At 42.3% G+C, this 18170-nt stretch overlaps 1 protein-coding gene across 4 annotated transcripts in view; it reads left to right on the forward strand.

Annotated features, from left to right (window-relative positions):
* col12a1b (collagen, type XII, alpha 1b) overlaps positions 1 to 11893 on the forward strand; it is a 140193-nt gene extending 128300 nt beyond the window's left edge. For 3 of the 4 annotated variants that reach the window (XM_034162510.1, XM_034162511.1, XM_034162512.1), the window contains 10 exons: positions 380 to 433; positions 2171 to 2224; positions 2313 to 2366; positions 4374 to 4445; positions 4542 to 4577; positions 4785 to 4851; positions 4996 to 5181; positions 7125 to 7193; positions 8100 to 8270; positions 11125 to 11893. In XM_034162510.1, the coding sequence (XP_034018401.1) occupies positions 380 to 433; positions 2171 to 2224; positions 2313 to 2366; positions 4374 to 4445; positions 4542 to 4577; positions 4785 to 4851; positions 4996 to 5181; positions 7125 to 7193; positions 8100 to 8270; positions 11125 to 11240 (879 nt within the window). In that variant the 3' untranslated portion in view covers positions 11241 to 11893. Of the gene's footprint in view, positions 1 to 379; positions 434 to 2170; positions 2225 to 2312; positions 2367 to 4373; positions 4446 to 4541; positions 4578 to 4784; positions 4852 to 4995; positions 5182 to 7124; positions 7194 to 8099; positions 8271 to 9509 lie in introns of all 4 variants that reach the window. The other variant, XM_034162513.1, reaches the window with a different exon arrangement.
* Positions 11894 to 18170: the final 6277 nt, after the last annotated feature.

The raw sequence follows: 18170 nt of genomic DNA on the forward strand, positions 1-18170 counted from the left end.
CTGCAGATGTTTGTCGTGTCGTTGTTCACGGGGAACTCAAGGTATTTCAACCTTTGACCCATCGGTGATGTCTGAACGGGCGTTTAGTCCAGATGGTCAACTGGTCATACTCTGAATCCAATGTCTGTCGCATGGCTGCCCTGTTACCATGAAAACTGTCAGTGGTCCAAATATCTGAGGTTCCCTGCTAACCTCCAGAACTCTTAATTTGACCTCTGCTTGACCTTTCGCTTTGAATGAATGTGATAAATCTGCAGAGATTTTAATGTTTTATTGGTTCTGTGACAGAAATGTTGCCTCTTAATGTAATAATAAGCACTGTGAGCTCTGGAAAAGTTCCATTCCTGCAGCTCACGCTGTGAATGTTCTTTCACTTCAGGGTCGCCCTGGACCAAAGGGGGATCCCGGTGACTCGGGTCTACCTGGACAGAAAGTAAGTGCAGCTCTGACTGGGGAGGGGGGGGTATCCAGGTTTGACTACGACTGTGGCATCACACCAGGTCAAGACCAGAACCAGGTCCCAGCTGGAGACAGGCACTTCAGTTCTGGGCGCTTTTTAATTTTGCCTTTTGATTTAATTTCTTGCTGGAGTTCTGAGGGAAAGCAGCCAAGAAGACGTGACGTTGATTAAGCGTGCTGGTTAAGTGCACACTGCGGTTTTACCCCCTCACACTGCAACTTGTTTTATCTGGAAATGTGTTCTGCTACAAACGGGACACCCGGGAAAGAAAACGCCACCGATAACGCAGCTGCTGAAGGGATAGTCGCTGACATCACGGCTGTACTCGAGTCGTCATGTGACCTTTGCAGGGATGAAAGCGTCCGTTTTGGTGAAATATTGTGTGATGATGTCGAGTAGCATTTAAATTGTTTTTCCACACAAGATGGATTAAGTTGTAATGAAAGTTTCATGGGGTGTAAGAAATGGAAGTCAGACCTCCATTTATTCTCCATCACTGCAGCTGCTGTGTTTCAGTGCCCCGCCCACTTTTACAGATCAGCGAAGGAGGTTTCACATTCAGAAAATTAATTGTGCTCATCAGATTTAATTCTTGTGCACAAATTAAGATTGTGACATTTTCATTCCTCATATTTAACCCAGAGAAGCTTAGATTTTTTTTTTTTTTATATTAGGACATTCTGCACGTTTTTACTTTGGAAAAAAAAAAGAAGATAAATATCAATTGTAGCAAAGTCCATGTATGTTTTGGACATTCCCAAAGTTTGCTGTCTGTCACAGCATGTTAGAGTTGAAAGCTTCAGTGGCTGAAGAAACAAATTCCTTGTGGGAAATCCGAGCCTGGATTTCATGTCTTCTTGTGTTCTGCCCGACCACGAAGCTGTGACTGGAGAACCGAACGTTTAGCAGTTTGTACTTTATCAATCAGACATTCGCAAACTTAAGCATGAATATATATATAGGTAATTTTAAACCTCATCACAAAATTGACATTTTGTTTTTCTTTCAATGACCTCTCATAGTCCATCTGCAGTACCTTCATATGCCAGCAGGGGGCCGCGACTCACTTCGGGAATCATTAGCCTGGATGAATGATCCCAATCACCCTCAAAATTAATTTTTAAGAAGGAAATAATATCTTATCTAATCTGAAGCATGCCCAGTTTTATAATATTAAAATAAATTCAGTACATTTAGAGCTTAGTGCAAAAAGAAAAGAAAAAAATTCCTGGTTGAGGTCTAACTCCCAAGTGGTAAAAATCTGCTAATGGATTGCAGACTGGAACCACTTTATCACTGTCACAGCTCAGAGAGGAAACATGCAGGGACAGCGTGTTTTTGCTCAAGGACACTGGAACACAAAGTGGAAACGGGGCTCAAACCTGCAGCCCTTCAGGTCGTGCAGACACAGTGCAGAGCGGGTTGCAGACTGCAGGTGACCGTGTTCAGCAGACGGATTTAATTACTCACAGACGACGTGGTTCTGGTTTATAGTGTCCAGTAAAACGGAACTGGAATAAATTGTTTCCTGTAAACGTTATGCCAGGGCATCAAAGAACAGAGAGCTAAAAAACAAGATTTACTCTTTGACACACAGAAATCCTGAAGTTATCGAGGTTCTCTGAGCTCGGCTGATCCTTTACGTTCCACAGTTTGAAGAGGGAAAAAGTGACAAATTGCTGCTGAGTTTTTAATTTGATGTCTTCCAAGGGTTCACCTGGACCTCCTGGTTCTGCCGGCCCGATTGGACCAGCTGGAGTGAGGGTGAGTACAGTCCGTACCGACGCTAATGGCAAACATGCACTCTGAAGTCTTAAACAGGAACAGTTTCATTTGGCTTTGGTAATTTCAGGGCCCTCAAGGAAAGGATGGACCAGCTGGACCCAGAGGCCCCGCGGGCCCCATGGTGAGAACCTGAATGGCTTGAAGTTCTTTTTCTTCTGCACTTTAACATGTGCACACATGGAATCCACCTGGATTCTTGGCCGTACTGGTACACAATGCAAACTCAACGCAAGAATGGAGTTAGGTGCCTTCAGGTGACTTGGCGTTAGGAGGGTTAGGGTAGAACATGTCTCGTCTCTGTTCTCCACCCAGATTTTACAAGACGGTGTGTGAATTTCAGCTGAATATTGTATCAAGTAATTGTATCCAAAGATTACAGATCTACAAATGATGAACTGCACCTTCAGGGACGTTATTTGACCCATCATGTCCTTCAGACAACGTTCACAAAGAGGAATACTTCCATCCTGTGATACTGTGATAAATTTTGGGCATGATAGAAACTCAGGCTTTTACTCTGTTGGAACGGTTTTTTGAGGGTGAAGGACAAGACGTTTCTGTTACTGGACAGAGGTATTTGGTGGTGCTGATATCTTTGCAGGAGAACAAATGTCCGAGTCTTTACGTTCCTGGTGCTTCCTGTCTTACTGTGTGGTTGTCAGAATTGGAGCCTTTGGGATCCTTGGGTACCACTGCAAAGAGTTTTTGTCAAGCCAGCAGTTCCTTAGGGAGACTCAGAGGAGTGTCACCTGCATCATGAGGGAACATCAGCTACAACGTTTTGCTCATGTGGCATATTTCTCTGGTCATGACCCAGCATGCAGGTGCCTCAGTGTTGAGGACTCCAGTGGCTAGAGAAGGCCAAGGACACGCCCACATCACAGATGTGTGGTTACTTTACAGATGTGGGAATGGACCGGTTGTCTGACCCAAGGTGATTCCAGGGTGTGGTGGTTCGGGCGATGTGAGGTACCATGCTCAAAGATCTGACTTAACTTGAAGATCAAGAATATTTTGTGGTCAGTTTCAAATCAAAGTCGTACAGTTATGCAAAGATCACAGGAGACAGTGTTGGAGCTCCACAGGGGGAGTGTGTGCGATTCATTCATTCATCCATTTGTATTCGTTTTCTGCCATCTATCTGTGTCCGGGTCACAGTGGCTGTAGAACAAGAACTTCAGTCCACACTTACCCAACATCGGCCAAGTCCTCTATCTCTTCTTGGGGGATCCCTAGGCATTGCCAAGTCAGATGGCAGATATAATCCCTCCAGTGTATCCTGGATCTTCCCTGGGTCCTCCTCCCAGTTGTACGTGTCTGGAGGTTCTCACTTAGGAGCCGACTGGGGGCATTGTCACCAAATGCCTGAGCCACCTCAACTGGTTCCTTTCAATGTGAAGAAACAGTGGCTCTACTCCAAGTTCCTCGCAAATGTTCGAGCTTCTCCCCCCATCCCTGAAGTTCAAAGTCTTACTCCGGGTTCTGAGGGAAAAAATAAAATCCATAAGCCAATAATCTCAGCACATGTACTGTATGTGTCAAAAAAATGTACTGGTTCATGTTTTCATCACTTTTGTTGATTTCTTTTCTGCAGGGCTGCTTTGCCTAATGTTCAACAGCTCTTTGGTTATTTAATTTTAAGTAAAAAAAAAAAAAAAACTTCCTGTGCTTATTTCTGGTAGTAGCAGATTGTAGCTGTCAACATTCACTCTGGCAAACATCACCAGTAGCTTTTCCAAGCTCACCCAGTACTTTCTGTACCATTGGAGAATTGTAGTCCAACATAAGAGCAGTGGCTAAAAGTGATCAGTAACTATAATAGTTCCCAGTAACTTACTGCAAAACCATGATCCTGAAAAGGTTCTTGTTGTCTGGAATAATCCCTGAAGTACTAAAGTTCATGTACATTAAAATAGTCAACAGAACCATTAGTAGCTTCACTTCATTAAGTACAGCTTACGTAACTACTGTATGCAGATGATACTTTTGTGTTTCATTCAGTAAATTTGGAATACATGACTTTTACTTGTATTGGAGCATTTTTACTTAGTGGTACTTTTACAAAATGACCTGAGTGGTTCTTCTGTAGCTTTAAGGTTTTCACTGGCTGCTCTTTATTTCCTTGCAGGGTCCTCCAGGATCACCTGGAGTACCAGGTGCTGCAGGAAAACCTGGAAACCCCGGTAACTCAGGTCCTCCAGTAAGTGTCCTTATTGCCAGAATGTGATTTTGTGTCTCATGCCATCACCATCAGAAGGTTACCAGGTGAAATGACACAGAGTGACTTGCTTTTTAGGGCTCCATTGGACCCAAGGGAGACAAGGGAGAACGGGTGAGTACAGTCACAAATAAAAACATTGCTGTTATAGTCGTAGAATCCAATTCTTGCTACAGACTTTGTTTCAGGAGTTTCCTGGAATTGAAAATTGATACTTTCACATAAGACATGTTTAACAAGAAGTGACATTTTAAGACTCAATTAGAAGCTTGTCTGAGCAGCGTCTGAATTTTGTTTTAAACCTTTGCATTTTGTACCCAGGGTGACTTTGCACCTCAGAATATGATGCGATCCATCGCCAGACAAGTTTGCGAGCAACTAGTCAATGGTGAAGCCTTTTTTAAATTGTTATCTTGAGCTTTTTATGATTCTGGCTCCTTTCAGGAGCCAAACTCTGGTCCTGCTCTTGTCTTTCAAAATCCAGGTTTTTTTTTTTTTTTTTTGTATTCCATTTTGTTCTCTGCTGTTTCAGCACAAATGACCCGTGTCAACACATTACTGAACCAGATCCCCAACGACATGCACCGTAGCAATAACCCAGGACCTGCAGGACCTCCCGGTCCTCCTGGCATCCAAGGTCCTCGTGGTGAACCAGGACCCGTGGGGAGGAATGGCTTCCCTGGAAGTCCTGGTTTACCCGGACAGCAGGGAGAAAGAGGTACGACTGGACACAAAGAGACGACTGGATCTGAACACAAATGAGAAACAAATTCAGAGTCTGCTGATTAGGACTCTCTAATGAGTACTTTGGGGACAGAAGTATGATGAGTCCTCCATGACATTACAAATCATTTATCTGCCGCTTTTACCCAAAGTGACTTACAAGTGAGGAATCACATTCAAGCTACATTTCAAATACTAATTTTACTATTTAAAGGAAGAGAGAGAAAAGGTGTTCATGGTAAGTGTGGGTTAGGCGTGTTAGGGTTGTTGCTGATGTTCAAGGAAGAGGTACTATCAGAAAAACTGGGTTTTCAAGAGCTTCCAGAACATAGAGAGGGATGCTCCAGCTCTGGTAGCATTTGTTAGCTTGTTCCACCATCAAAAATGAGATTAGTCTGTAAGGGCTTCACTGTGCAAACCAGGAGGTCCATTAGAAGAGCAAGACAGTAGTCAAGTCGAGATAAAACCGTGGCTTGTACCAGGAGTTGGATGGCATTTTGATTTAGGTATGGCCTGTTTTTCCTTAAATAGTGCGAAATAGAGGCGACATGGCCCGAGAAAGATAGCTGGTCATCACTCATGACACCCAAGTTTCATAGCTCGAGAGATCGATATATTGATATTATAATGTACCAGTTGTTTGGCTGGGAAGATCTCCTATTCAATTTTAGAGAGAGAGGTTTAATTGAAGTTGTGGTCCTTCATCTATGAGGATATATCTGAGAGACAATCAGAGATATGCACCAAGACTGCTACAGTTTGGTTTCATCTGCATGGTAGCAATATGAGAAGCCATGAGAGCTGATAATAAGACCCAGGGAGGTGGTGTCTATGGTAAAAAGGAAGGGACCCCAGCACTGAGCCTTGGGGTACCACTGTGGAGAGGCAGTGAGATATGAATGAATGTCCAAGCCATGAAACCTCAAATGAACACCCAGTGAGACGGGACTCAAACCAAGAATGCTCTTTGCCTGAAATGCCCTTGTTTGAGACTATAGATAGTAGTATGCAGGTGGCTAACTATCAAAGGTAGATGAGTAGGACAAATATCGAAGATTGAGGTGGGCTCTTCGTGTTTTTTAAGACTCCAGTCATTATAAAAATATTTAAACAGCTCGAAACAAAGAGGGAGGTTTTAACTATAATCTCCCTTGTGTTCTGGGTCTACACCAGGTTCTCCTTCCAGTTGAATTGTCGAGGCCCTGATCTACCTCAACTTGCTCCTTTGAACAGAAAGGAACAAGTTGAGGTTCAACTGAGTTTTCCTTGGAGCTCCTTCCCGAGAAGACCCCTCTTAACCATCAAAACTGTTCCATCCACCTCAGTAAAAATTAAAAAGAGGAGAGAAACCAGGGCTCCTTCTTGGAGCAAGGTCCGAGAAGAGAGTTCCTCACGATGTTGCCATGGTGACTGAACCAACACAGAGTTATAATAAAAAAAACATGTAGTCACCACCAGCAAGAAGAAGGAACAGGGTGGCCTGCTGGGCTAGTAAACGGGGACATGGGTGTGGGAATCCCAGCTGCACAGATTATTTTTGTTTCAGTATTTAGTCTTCCTATCACAACATCCAAGAGTGTGTATTTCTGATCAGCAGTACAAAGATACTTCATTTTTATGCGGACAAACTTGAACAAATTCTCACATTTTAGAAGCTCAAACCTGAGAATGTTTTCCCAAAACCCGCTGATCAAATCCTTGTTTCTGCTCCAACAATCAGTAAAACCACTGAGGCACAGCAGACAATCATCAAAATATGAACTTTATTTCATCATCTTTTTCCCTTGATTTCCACATTTGTTTCTTCACCTGCATTTTCAGTTTGGTAATAAATCGCGATGTATGTGTCAGTGCCGGGTCTTCGTTATCAGTTTGAGAGTACTGGGACCTCTGCCCTCCTCACCGAGCTCTGGAGCTCATTCTTTTTGTCGTCTTCAGGTACTCCTGGAGAAAAGGGTGAACGAGGACAATCAGTCATCGGACCGAAAGGACCAAGAGGTCTTCCTGGTACGTCTCAAATTTACACCTACATTCCTTCAAAGTACATTTATTAAATTTAACAACATTTTATTGATGTAGATCTGAAATGTTGTAGTCAGGAGCTGATCATCCTCCACAGTTCAGACAGGGTGGTGTCAAGGTTTCACGATTCCATCAACACATAGAAAGAGAAAATACTCATGAATACTCATAAATTGGACAGTCAGAGGAGCTGTAAATGGTGTTTCTCTGCTTAACCCTAAACACGGCAGGTTTATCAGCCTCCGAAGGTCAAAACGCCCCAATGTTTTCCTCCAGAAGAATCTCTAAGGCCTTGGTGAACCATTCGGCTGCCCCTCTTATCTTTCTGCCCTCCCCTACAGTCTGATGTTGTCAAGGCAACTCCAGACATTATGCACACACTGACAGAAACTGATATAAACTCATCTCATCTGTTCACATGATGCATGCCCCCCCCCCACCCCTACCACCCCCCCTTGCCTCTGCCCTGCCAATCCTCCCCCCTCCAGAGGCAGCACAGCTCTAAGCTGCAGTGGCCTTCACCTCCCCCAAGCTTGGCAGCGCGGCACGCTACTGCGGCCACCTACACCCTCATTGTCTTAATTTGGCCAACAGAGTGTTTCAAAGTTTAGCGTACATAAACAATCAAATGTATATGTGCGGTTGTTTCAACTCTGATGTTTGCCATTATTACGTCCAACTATTCAACTAGTAATAATTGTGGATTAATTGCTGTATTTTTGTCTGAGGTAATCGGGTGTGAAGAATGAATTGCCCTTTAGTGATCAATAAAGTTGTTTGAATCTTGAATCTTGAAAAATGGACATAAAGCTTTGACTCATCGGGTTGTTCCCGAAGAACATCTTTGTGATTTGTTCAGGATCTTCATGGCTTTGTGTATTGTGCTTCCAGGCCCACCAGGTGAAAGCAGGACAGGACCTCCAGGTCCTCCAGGTGGTGCTGGATCACGCGGTCCTCCTGGCCGTTCAGGCTATCCCGGAGTCCGCGGACCTCCTGGTCCTCCTGGTTACTGCGACTCGTCTCAGTGTGTTGGCATTCCATACAACGGACAAGGATACATAGGTACGTATCCATATGGAGAACGGCTCACAGCGAGTGTTGTAGTTTTCACTGACGTCATCACATTTAAGTACGGCTAACCAGCTAGCATAGGCAACATTAAAAACACACACACATTCTTAGATAGCTAGAAGGCTAACATCAACAGGGATCTATTACCATGTAAGAAGATACAAGATGTTTTCTGTACACTTTGATACCTTAATAGTTTTATGAGCTGGTATAAGCTGGAGAAAATTCTCCAAGATTACAAAATTTGTATTGAATTATTTGTCAAGGGAGCTGCACGTGTGTTGCCATGACATCCAATGTAGTTACTAACTTTATCAAAACAAAGTGTTGGGCAAACAGCACTGGGACCGCGCAGTTACGAGATCTGACATGTCAAGTGAGAACAATGTACTTCTACGTTCAGACTCATCCAAGAACATGAACCCTCCGTTGGGGACGGAGCATTATTCTGAAAGTCCATTGGTCCGAAGGTCCTTAAAGGAGGCCGTTCAGCTCGTTAGCTAGCAGGCTAACAGCAACAGCGGTGCTATGCAAAAACAGTTCAAAACATCAGCAACACCTTTCTCTTCTCTAATCGTCCTCGAAATTAGTCTGTGGTACGTCCTTGTTCAGTTTCTTGCCTGGCAGCAGGGAAGCGCTAAAGCTCAGAGCGTCCGCCTGCAGGCTCCTCCGCTGATCAGGGGCTTCTCAGTCAGGTATTACTCCATCTTCACATCCTTCCTGATGGACCTTCGGACCAATGGGCCTTCGGAATATTGAATAGTCACCTTGTCCTTTAGTGCACCACAGAACCATCGATGACGTGGGTGTAAATCTCCCAACGGTGGTGCTCTAAGTTACGTTTGTGGTATTTTGGGAGTTTGTGTAAATTGGTGCCAGTTTCATTTACCTGTTGACATGGCCGAGACGTGCATGTCCATCAAAATGATGCAAATTATTCCGAAAATTCATAGTTTTCTTGAATGCAAGAAAACTTTTCAAAAACATTAAATAAAACAGGAAAAGTGCACGTGGGGAGTGTGTAGTTGGGTCAGTTTAGCCACTAATCGTGACGTATGTTAACAAGGTTATTTATCCGCTAACTTTACTGACACCTTCTGTCCTCTTTGACCTGTTTCAGGCTCGTCATAGTAAACTTTCTGTACCACCTGTGCTGCTTTCACTGACGTCATGAAAAACACACATCCTGTAACTGAAACACATGCTCACTCGCTCTAATGCTCTTTAAAGGATAACCGCCAAAGGAAACCATTAACAGCACAACAGCAGATGGAGCCAGTACTAACAACGGCTCGAGACCCGTGGAGGAGCATGCACCAAAAAACTACAACAAGCCAAACAAATACTAACAAAGGTGGATTTCTAACAGAGACACAAGTGCAACTACCAGCGCATCATCTGCAACATTAAACGCATTTCGCCCAAGGTGACCTTTGTAAATACACTAATCTGTGCCTTGTAAATGATGTTTAAATCCATTTAACATCTGTACTTTTTTAAAGCTTGTGCTGCTTGCTGAATGCCGAGAACTCCTTTTTTTTTTTTGCCGGCGTTGGGTTTGGAGCTGTTCTAACCTGCTCAGGGCCATACTGAACCACTTCTGCACACGCGACTCCTGTGACCCTGCAGGTTTCACTGCATCTGCCACTTCATGTACAAAACTGTCCCAAAAACCAGATCCACATTCTGACACTCCAGTCCCAAAGAGTCCTCAGGCCCCGCGGTGAAACAACTTTGTGTTTGTGGGAAAAATGTTTTATTTCATGAATCTGACAGTTGCTCCAACTGGGACAACATCTGGACTGAGAATGGAGCCATTTGTCTCCATTAAGGCAATAATGTTTTCAATAAATAATCTTTAAACTATCACAAAGTTTCAAAACTGTTCATTGTGGGGTTTTTTCAAATCCAGAAAAATCACATTTTGGATGCTGCTTTCTATTAAATAATGACTTAAATCATTAATTATCTAATTATTTGATCCCTTTGACAATGTGATGATGACCGAAAGGGAACACATAAAGTGTTCAATGACGTGTTCAGCAGGGGCGTGTCCGAGCCGCCAGTCACTAACTCTGACCTTTGAACTCTGCTTAGCATTATTAATTCAAATGTGGTTTGAACAGAATTTTTAATTGGCCATTATAGCAAACTGGGTGGAGCTAGAAACCTGGCGGTGTTGTGGCTTGTTGTGTGTCAGAATAATTTAATGTGAAGTTGTTTTGTAAAAATGAACAGAACATCCGCTAATGAACGCATCATTGGAATCCATCATTTGCAAACAAAGTTGAGTTGGTTAAGTGATTTTATTTTGTGTGGGAGGGTTTTGTTGGTTTTTGGGTGGTATTTCATTATTTATGTGCTTAATGCAGAGTACCTAGCTAGCTAGATGATTTTTTTTTTAAAGCTGGTGATGTGCTAGCTTGCTCAGCAATTACATCAAAAGGGCTAGGATAAGCAGTTAGCTAGGTAGAGTGGTTGTTACCTATATACGTTCAGTTATTTGCAAAGAATTGTTCTTGTCCATTTGTGTTTTACAGGGTTTTTTGTAAAACTACATTTATCCTTTATGGAACCGCTTATATGCTAGCAAAGCAAATTTTTTTTAGTGTAGCTTCCTTTATGCCTCATTCACCAACTTTAGCAAAATGATTCCTCACGAAAAGCCATAACTTGTAGTTGGTCACGGTCATAATCAGTGTGTAGTTTGCACACACCCCTGCTGTTCACAAACCGTCTCTGCCGTAGCTACGCGTGGGGTGAAAACTAGCGTTTCGGCTAGCTTACTTCTTACTCATGTTAAAACCAACTCATTCAATTGGCATTAAAAATTATCTCCAACCAGGCCAGTTTCCACCTGAACCCAACACCCGAGTAGTGCCGGCCCCCGAGGAGGATGATGTTTCACGATTCCAGCGTCGAAAGAGATCGCTATCAAGAACCAACAGGCTAACGTCATAAGTACAAACTGTTTTCTTTTTGTTGTTCTCGTTCAACCTGTGTTTGTTAGACGTACAAAACGGGGTTTGACACCTCAGCTTAATTGGGGGGAAAAAATGACTAAATCTTTAAGTGATGCATTTTGTGAATATTCATCATTTTGCCAGTTAAAGGGTTTGGATGTGGGGGCGGAATTTAAAAAATGTTTTTTTTCATTTGTCTTCTGCTTGTAAGATATTCGCATCAAGATTTTGTGAAGTAGCCGCGTAGAAGTATTAAGAACGTCAGTGATGGAAGAAAACTGTTGGAAAATCGATTTATTTCTGTCACATCCGCTATGTTACGTTTAAAAATCAAATAAAAACCCCTTCAGTTAAATGGCTTTGATTTTATATCTCTAGAATAAATATTTATCAAATAGCTTTAATTTCTGTCACAGCTAATTTTAGCAGCAGTGGAGTTGCATGTCTGTGGTGTATATTTAGTAGACATTTGTTACATTTTGCTGTGTTTTAGTCAGAATATCATTGCCATCATTTTTGTCATTTTCTCAGTCTGAAATGTGGTTGAAACCTGCGACATCTGAACCTCAGATTGTGAATCTCACAGCCTTAATTTCTTATTTATTTCTGAAAACAGAAGAGGCATTTTTCAATAAAACTACTGAAAATTTATCTTGTGCCGCCTTTTTCTTTGTATGTTTGCTGAACATTTTCTTGGTCCAACTTTTCTGGGTGGAGTCAGTAAATTAAAAAAAAAATTCACTCGAGTTTTACTCAACCAGTTTTAAGAACTCAGATTTGTGCTGACCCAAAAGAGAAAATGTCTGAAGTTTTGGGGCACATGTCCAAACCCAAACCACTTCAAAACAACACAGGCGAGTTTTCTGACGGTAACGATGTGTCGACTTCAATCAGGTGACCTTTAGCAGGTGAGCAAATAATGCAAATCTCTGCAGTGTTCCTCTGTGACTAGTTGTGTACAAAGTGTGAGTACTTTGGCACTTAGAAGGAACTCTGACTAACAGCGAGGACTCTAGTCAGTCGGTGAGGAACTATATTTGCTCAGAGCTCAGCTATCTTCACTTCTGTCTTCTGGCCATTTAAAGAGTGAACATTAAACACAGAACTTTCCTGGTGGGGGTTCTGATGTCCTGGTTAAAGTAGTGAAAATGATCCTTCTGCACTTGCTGTGAACAGCACTGAATCATCTGCATATGTGCAGACTTTAAGAACAGAAACCTCGACACACACAAACGCAGCGTTCAGGAAAATTAGTGGATGTGTCTGAGTTCCTGCTGGCCTCTCTTCAACACTTGCTGATTTTTATGACCTCAAACAACGAGCTTTTGAGATTTATCCCATTTGACCGGACTCACGACTGTTTTTTCTTCTGATATTTTCCTTCCTGATTCAGGACCGCAGACATAAAGCTTTGCGGCCGAGACGCACTAATCATGTGTTTGTTGTAAACATCACATCCTGACTGTGGAAACACGGCGTCACCGTCAGGCAAGTTCACGTTTACTCATGCGTGACTCATCTGTCGCTACCGGTAATGGCTTAACTCAGAGGAGGCGAATGAGCCACGCTTTGTTTTCCACAGCAGGTATTTAGATCGAACTGTTGAAGTGTGGAAAATAAAACCCGCCTAGGGATTTAAGACTAAACAAGAGCTTTTATGTCTTTTCCTTTTTTGCGCCACTTTTCCCTCATTGCTGCTTTTTTCCCCTCGTGGACTGAAATGTTTTTAATCAGAAGCCTCCTGCGGTCTTAATTGAAAGAGGATGACAGCGGCGGAACACCGGGTCGAGCTTATCAACAGCTTTCAAGTCCCATCCAAAAAAAACAAATTATGATAAAAATCTTTGATGGTGGCAAAATTCAAAACATATCTGAGTGTGACAAAATATGTTTGGACTTTTAATTTTCCAGCCGCTTGACGAGTGAAGGTTATTAAAGTCAGAACGACCCTGTTTCCTTAAATGCTCAAAGAAACAGCAAAAAACACTTTAGACAGTGAAACAGGACGTGAGACGGGAAGCCAAAGTTCAGTTTTTCCATTGTGACAAATCGTTTCCACAAGTGAACATTTGTATCATAAAGTATTTGAGCTGATGAATTCTGTTTCACTTAATTAAACAATATTATAGTTGTGATTTGTGCACAGATGGTCGTGCACACTCACGACGAGATCACAGTGTTTTTGTTCGTTAACATCATTTTCACTGAAAATAATTTTCATTTCGAAAACATTTTTGATGAGTGTATCTAAAAGTTTGGTGATATTCATTTATTTACTAGACCACACCCACTTCTTCAACACAAACACCAATAATATATTTTTGTTCTGCACTCGAGATCCAATGCTGCAGGAACTAGTCTGAGGTCAAAGGAGAAGTAACTGAGTGCTCTGCAGCAGTGAAGCATCATGGGAAAGGCCTTCCTGCACTCCTGCATTGTGACGTCCCGTCACGTTTGGACCTTTGCAATAAACTGTGGCCTGCTGGGAGATTTTCTCACTGACTGAATCAGAATTTAAAGGTGCATTAATGAGATTTGTTGCGTCTGTCTACAGGCGGCTCTTCCCACTCACGCCGGGACACTGTAGTCTGTCAGCGCTCTCTCTAAAAGTTACTTTGGTGATTAATGAGCGCTGCACTCAATGACTCGCTCTTGACAAAGCACCGGCGTCTGGTGTCCTGGTGGACCTGAAAGCAGCAGGATGTTCTGCTTTGGATCAGCTGAGGTTTCATTCTGCAGCTTCAGTGTTGTTATGGTTACGGTCGGGGCGGCGGCCTCTTGTGGACGTTAATTTGTCCTGTAAAATCATAAAATAAAATAACAGCGTGGCTCCTCCATATTTCCTCTCTCAATTTTGCTGCCAGAAGCAAAAAGTCGACCTCCAGGGAGAAACCTGCTGCAGAACCTCAGAGCCGGAAAAACCTTTGTGACCTCCTGATACCCAACTGCATCATGGGAAGCCCAAAGTCTGCCTTCATGATGAACATGATGCACGATGAACTTTATGACGCACTGACAGAATTTTGTTTATTCTTTGGTGTTCACTTCCAAAAAAAAAGGGACATGAAACAATGCACATGTGTAACAGAGGCCAGCAGGTGGTGCTGTGCAGAAGAAGTGAAGAAAACTTTACTCACCGAGGCCCCCCAAAAATAAAACGCTGTAGCGACAGATGCTAGGGCTCACAAGTTTTAGCCTCATGGTTAGAGCGTCTGCCTCTGATCCTGGTGACCGTGAGTTCAATCCCAAAGTGGGACGAAGCGACACAGGTTACACAAATGAGCAATACGTTCCCACAAACGCAGTACAGCACTCCGCCCAGAAACTGTAAGGACGCCGTCGTGATCATTTGACTGTAGATCTTCTTCATCATTAATATGATTATATCTCCTTTTAGCTTATAGATAGGCAGTTCCTGCAAGTGGAAAACTTGCTGCATTAGCATATGTATTCACACGTTAGCACTTACCTTTAGCATATGCTAACTGTGCCAACCCCAGTGGTTAGCATAAACCACAGCTGGTGCTTTGGTAATGTGGCCCAGTCAGGAATTAAGCAAGTGAGATGGTTCCTCAAACTAAACCAATCATCACGTAACCTGAAATCTGGCTCTCTGGAGAGCATGCTAATTGTGAATGCAATATGTTTTTACTTGGCACCAAAAGTCTGGTCACTCCGTCCTGGTCCTGGTGCTCAGAGACACTGGTCTTCGACAGGTGGTGTTACTATAACAATCTAGTCTTCTTTTTGGTTTCAAAGTTAAGCATCAGATGGAAATCCCATCAAAAATAACCAATGCACGAGATGTTTGCAGATCTGTCGTTTGCATTTGTCCAGTGTGGTTAGCACGATGCTACCAATATGGTTAGCACAATGCCACACAGTCATTATCGCAGCTTGCAAACACTTTGGGACATGTCTGTCCTCAACTGTATGAAGAAATATGAGTCCCTCAGAACGTTTTAAAGAGATTTAGTGGTAAACGTGTTGTGACCAGATCAGTTTCCAGGTCAACAACTCTACAAACTCTGGACGTACTCTTGACTTCCTGTTGCACCGTAATTATTTGCACAACGCAGTTGGCTCACATTTGATATTTTCTGTTTTAGTGTTCGCTGAGCTGTTAACGCATTGAGAAAAATAAAAGAAGCGAAGTAAGAAAACAAAGCAAGCTGAGTGTTAACCTGCACGGACACGATCCAGGTGCCCAGCGGGTTTTAGGTTCTGCAGCTGGAATCAGATGAAGCAACATTTGCTGCTTTGTCTTAAATAAACTTTGTTTCATGGGATGCAGAGAAATTATTCAGGTTTTCAGATTCAAACTATTTAATTTCACGTGGATGCGATCGACACTGAATACTGACGAGTGGAACAAAAACATGAGCATGGAGCATAAAAATTCACAGCATTTGATCTTTGCAGCTGTTATTACGTAACATAAGCAGTTAGTTATACTTCTTGGAAAAATTAGTTTGCATCATAGAAAACATTTGGATTGACTTAACATTGCCCACCTCAGACTCAAAACTGTCCGAAACCTGCTTCAGCTTCTCCACCGGTTCATATCCTGATTTAAGTATTTATTTATTTATAGAGACTGAAGCTGAATTCCTCCAAAAATCTGCTTTTCGTACGTTTTCCTCTAATTTGACCTTTGGCCTCACAGGGAACAAGTTAAAAAAAAAAAAAGCCTTTGGAACATTTTGTTTTTGACCTTTTATTTTGGAGACTCAACTTCAATTAGAAACAAATTATGACTAAAAATCCTCCAAAATGTCAATAATCCATGAAAAGTAAAACATGGCTTTAATCTTGTGATATTTTTTTTTTACCCCTTAAATGTGATGTTGATGAAGCAGGACACTAAAAATAAGTTTTACTTTGTCATCTAACATACTGATGTGTTTGTATAGATTCCTTTTGATTTTCTTCTTTTTTAAAATTTTTGTAATCAATCTTTGATTTGAAAACCCGTGTAATCAATAATATATATATATATATATATATATATATATATATATATATATATATATATATGAGGTCTATTAGAAAAGTATCCAACCTTATTATTTTTTTCAAAAACCATATGGATTTGAATCACGTGTGATTACATCAGACATGCTTGAACCCTCGTGGGCATGCAAGAGTTTTTTCACGCCTGTCGGTTACGTCATTCGCCTGTGGGCAGTCTTTGAGTGAGGAGTCGTCCACCCGCTCGTCGATTTTTTTCATTGATTAGGAATGGCTCAGAGACTGTTGCTTTGTTTGATAAAAAATTTTTCAAAACTGGCACAACTGAGTGGACACCATTCAATAAATTCAGATGGTTTTCGGTAAAAATTTTAACGGCTGATGAGAGATTTTGGTCTGGTAGTGTCGCTTTAAGGACGGCCCACGGCGCCTGACGGCGATCTGCGCTTCGAGGCGGCAGCGTCTCGCCGTTTCAAGTTGAAAACTTCCACATTTCAGACTCTGTTGACCCAGTAAGTCGTCAGATAACAGAGAACTTTCAGAAGAAGTCGGAATGAGGAGTTTATTCGGACATTCCATTGTTAACGGTCATTTTGTAATGAAAGAACGTGCGGGCAGAGTCGCATGTCGGGCTGGACCCGACCGCGGGGGGTCGCGGCAGGAAAAACACCTCCGTTGGAAATCTTAACGGGCAAGTTGGAACATGCCCAAGCTGTTAAACAATTTCTCAGTTACTCACTTGTTGAAAGCCATTAAAAGCCGCCTGAATTCTACAAATGGTTTTCAACACGGAGGTGTTTTTCCTGTCGCGGCGCACACAGATTTGCCGAGTCGTCACGGAAACGACTCGGCGAATTTGCGCGTACGTCTTTCATTAAAAAAATGTCCTTAAACAGTGGAATGTCCGCATAAATTCCTCATGCCGGCCTCTTCTGAATCTTCTCTGTTCTCTCACGATGTCCTGGGTGAATTAAGCCTTAAATTAGGATGTTTTCGGCTCAAAACAGGCCGACGACAGCGCCTGGAAGCGCTGCAGGACGTCCCGCTCCGTGGGAAGTCCTTACACCGACAGAAACACCCCATAATCTCTCATCAGCCGTTAAACTTTTCACAGAAAACCAGCTTAATTTCTCGAATAGTGTCCACTCGGATATTCCTCACAGGTCCAGAAAAAATTTTGATAAAGCAACGCGTGCCGTCTCGAGCAGCGTGTGAAACAAAGGAATTCAGCCGAGAGGGCGGGACCACATCTCACTCAAGGCCTGCCCACAGGGAAATGACGTCACCGACACGCGTGAAAAAACTCACGCATGCGCACGAGGGTTCAAGCATGATTGGTGTAATCGCACGTCATTCAAATCCATATAGTTAAAAAAAAAAATAAAAGGGTCGGTTTATTATCTAAGAGACCTTGTATATATATATATATATATATATATATATGTGTGTGTGTGTGTGTGTGTGTGTGTGTGTGTATTGCCTGTTGATGAGTATGGTGGGTGTGGTTTGACCTTCACCTGTTTTCTGTGGTTGCTGATTTGGAGTTCTGTGCTGTGATTGGCTGATTGATCTCACCTGTGTGAAGATCACACAACTGTGTGTAGACTTTTCTTTTGACAAGCACAGTGTGGAAGCTTGACTGTATTATTTATTTTTATATATATTTTTGGGGGTGTATTTGTTTATGTGTTCATTTTATACAATAAACCCAGACTCAAAGAAAAATGTTTTTATTTTTTTTTGGGGGGGGGGGAATTTAGTAGAAAATGTTCTGGGCGGCACTGCAACACTGACCTTCAAAAATACCACAAACCAAAACCAGTTTTTGTCTTTTTGTATTTTATGAGGAGGATATTTGTTTGTTTGTTTGTCCACTCTCCCAGGGGTATTCCCAAAAATCAAAATTTAATCACCTTATTTTTATGACAAGCAGATATCGTTGACTTTTATAGGTTAA

This window comes from Thalassophryne amazonica, chromosome 21, assembly GCF_902500255.1.
Source record: "Thalassophryne amazonica chromosome 21, fThaAma1.1, whole genome shotgun sequence".
NCBI lineage: Eukaryota > Metazoa > Chordata > Actinopteri > Batrachoidiformes > Batrachoididae > Thalassophryne > Thalassophryne amazonica.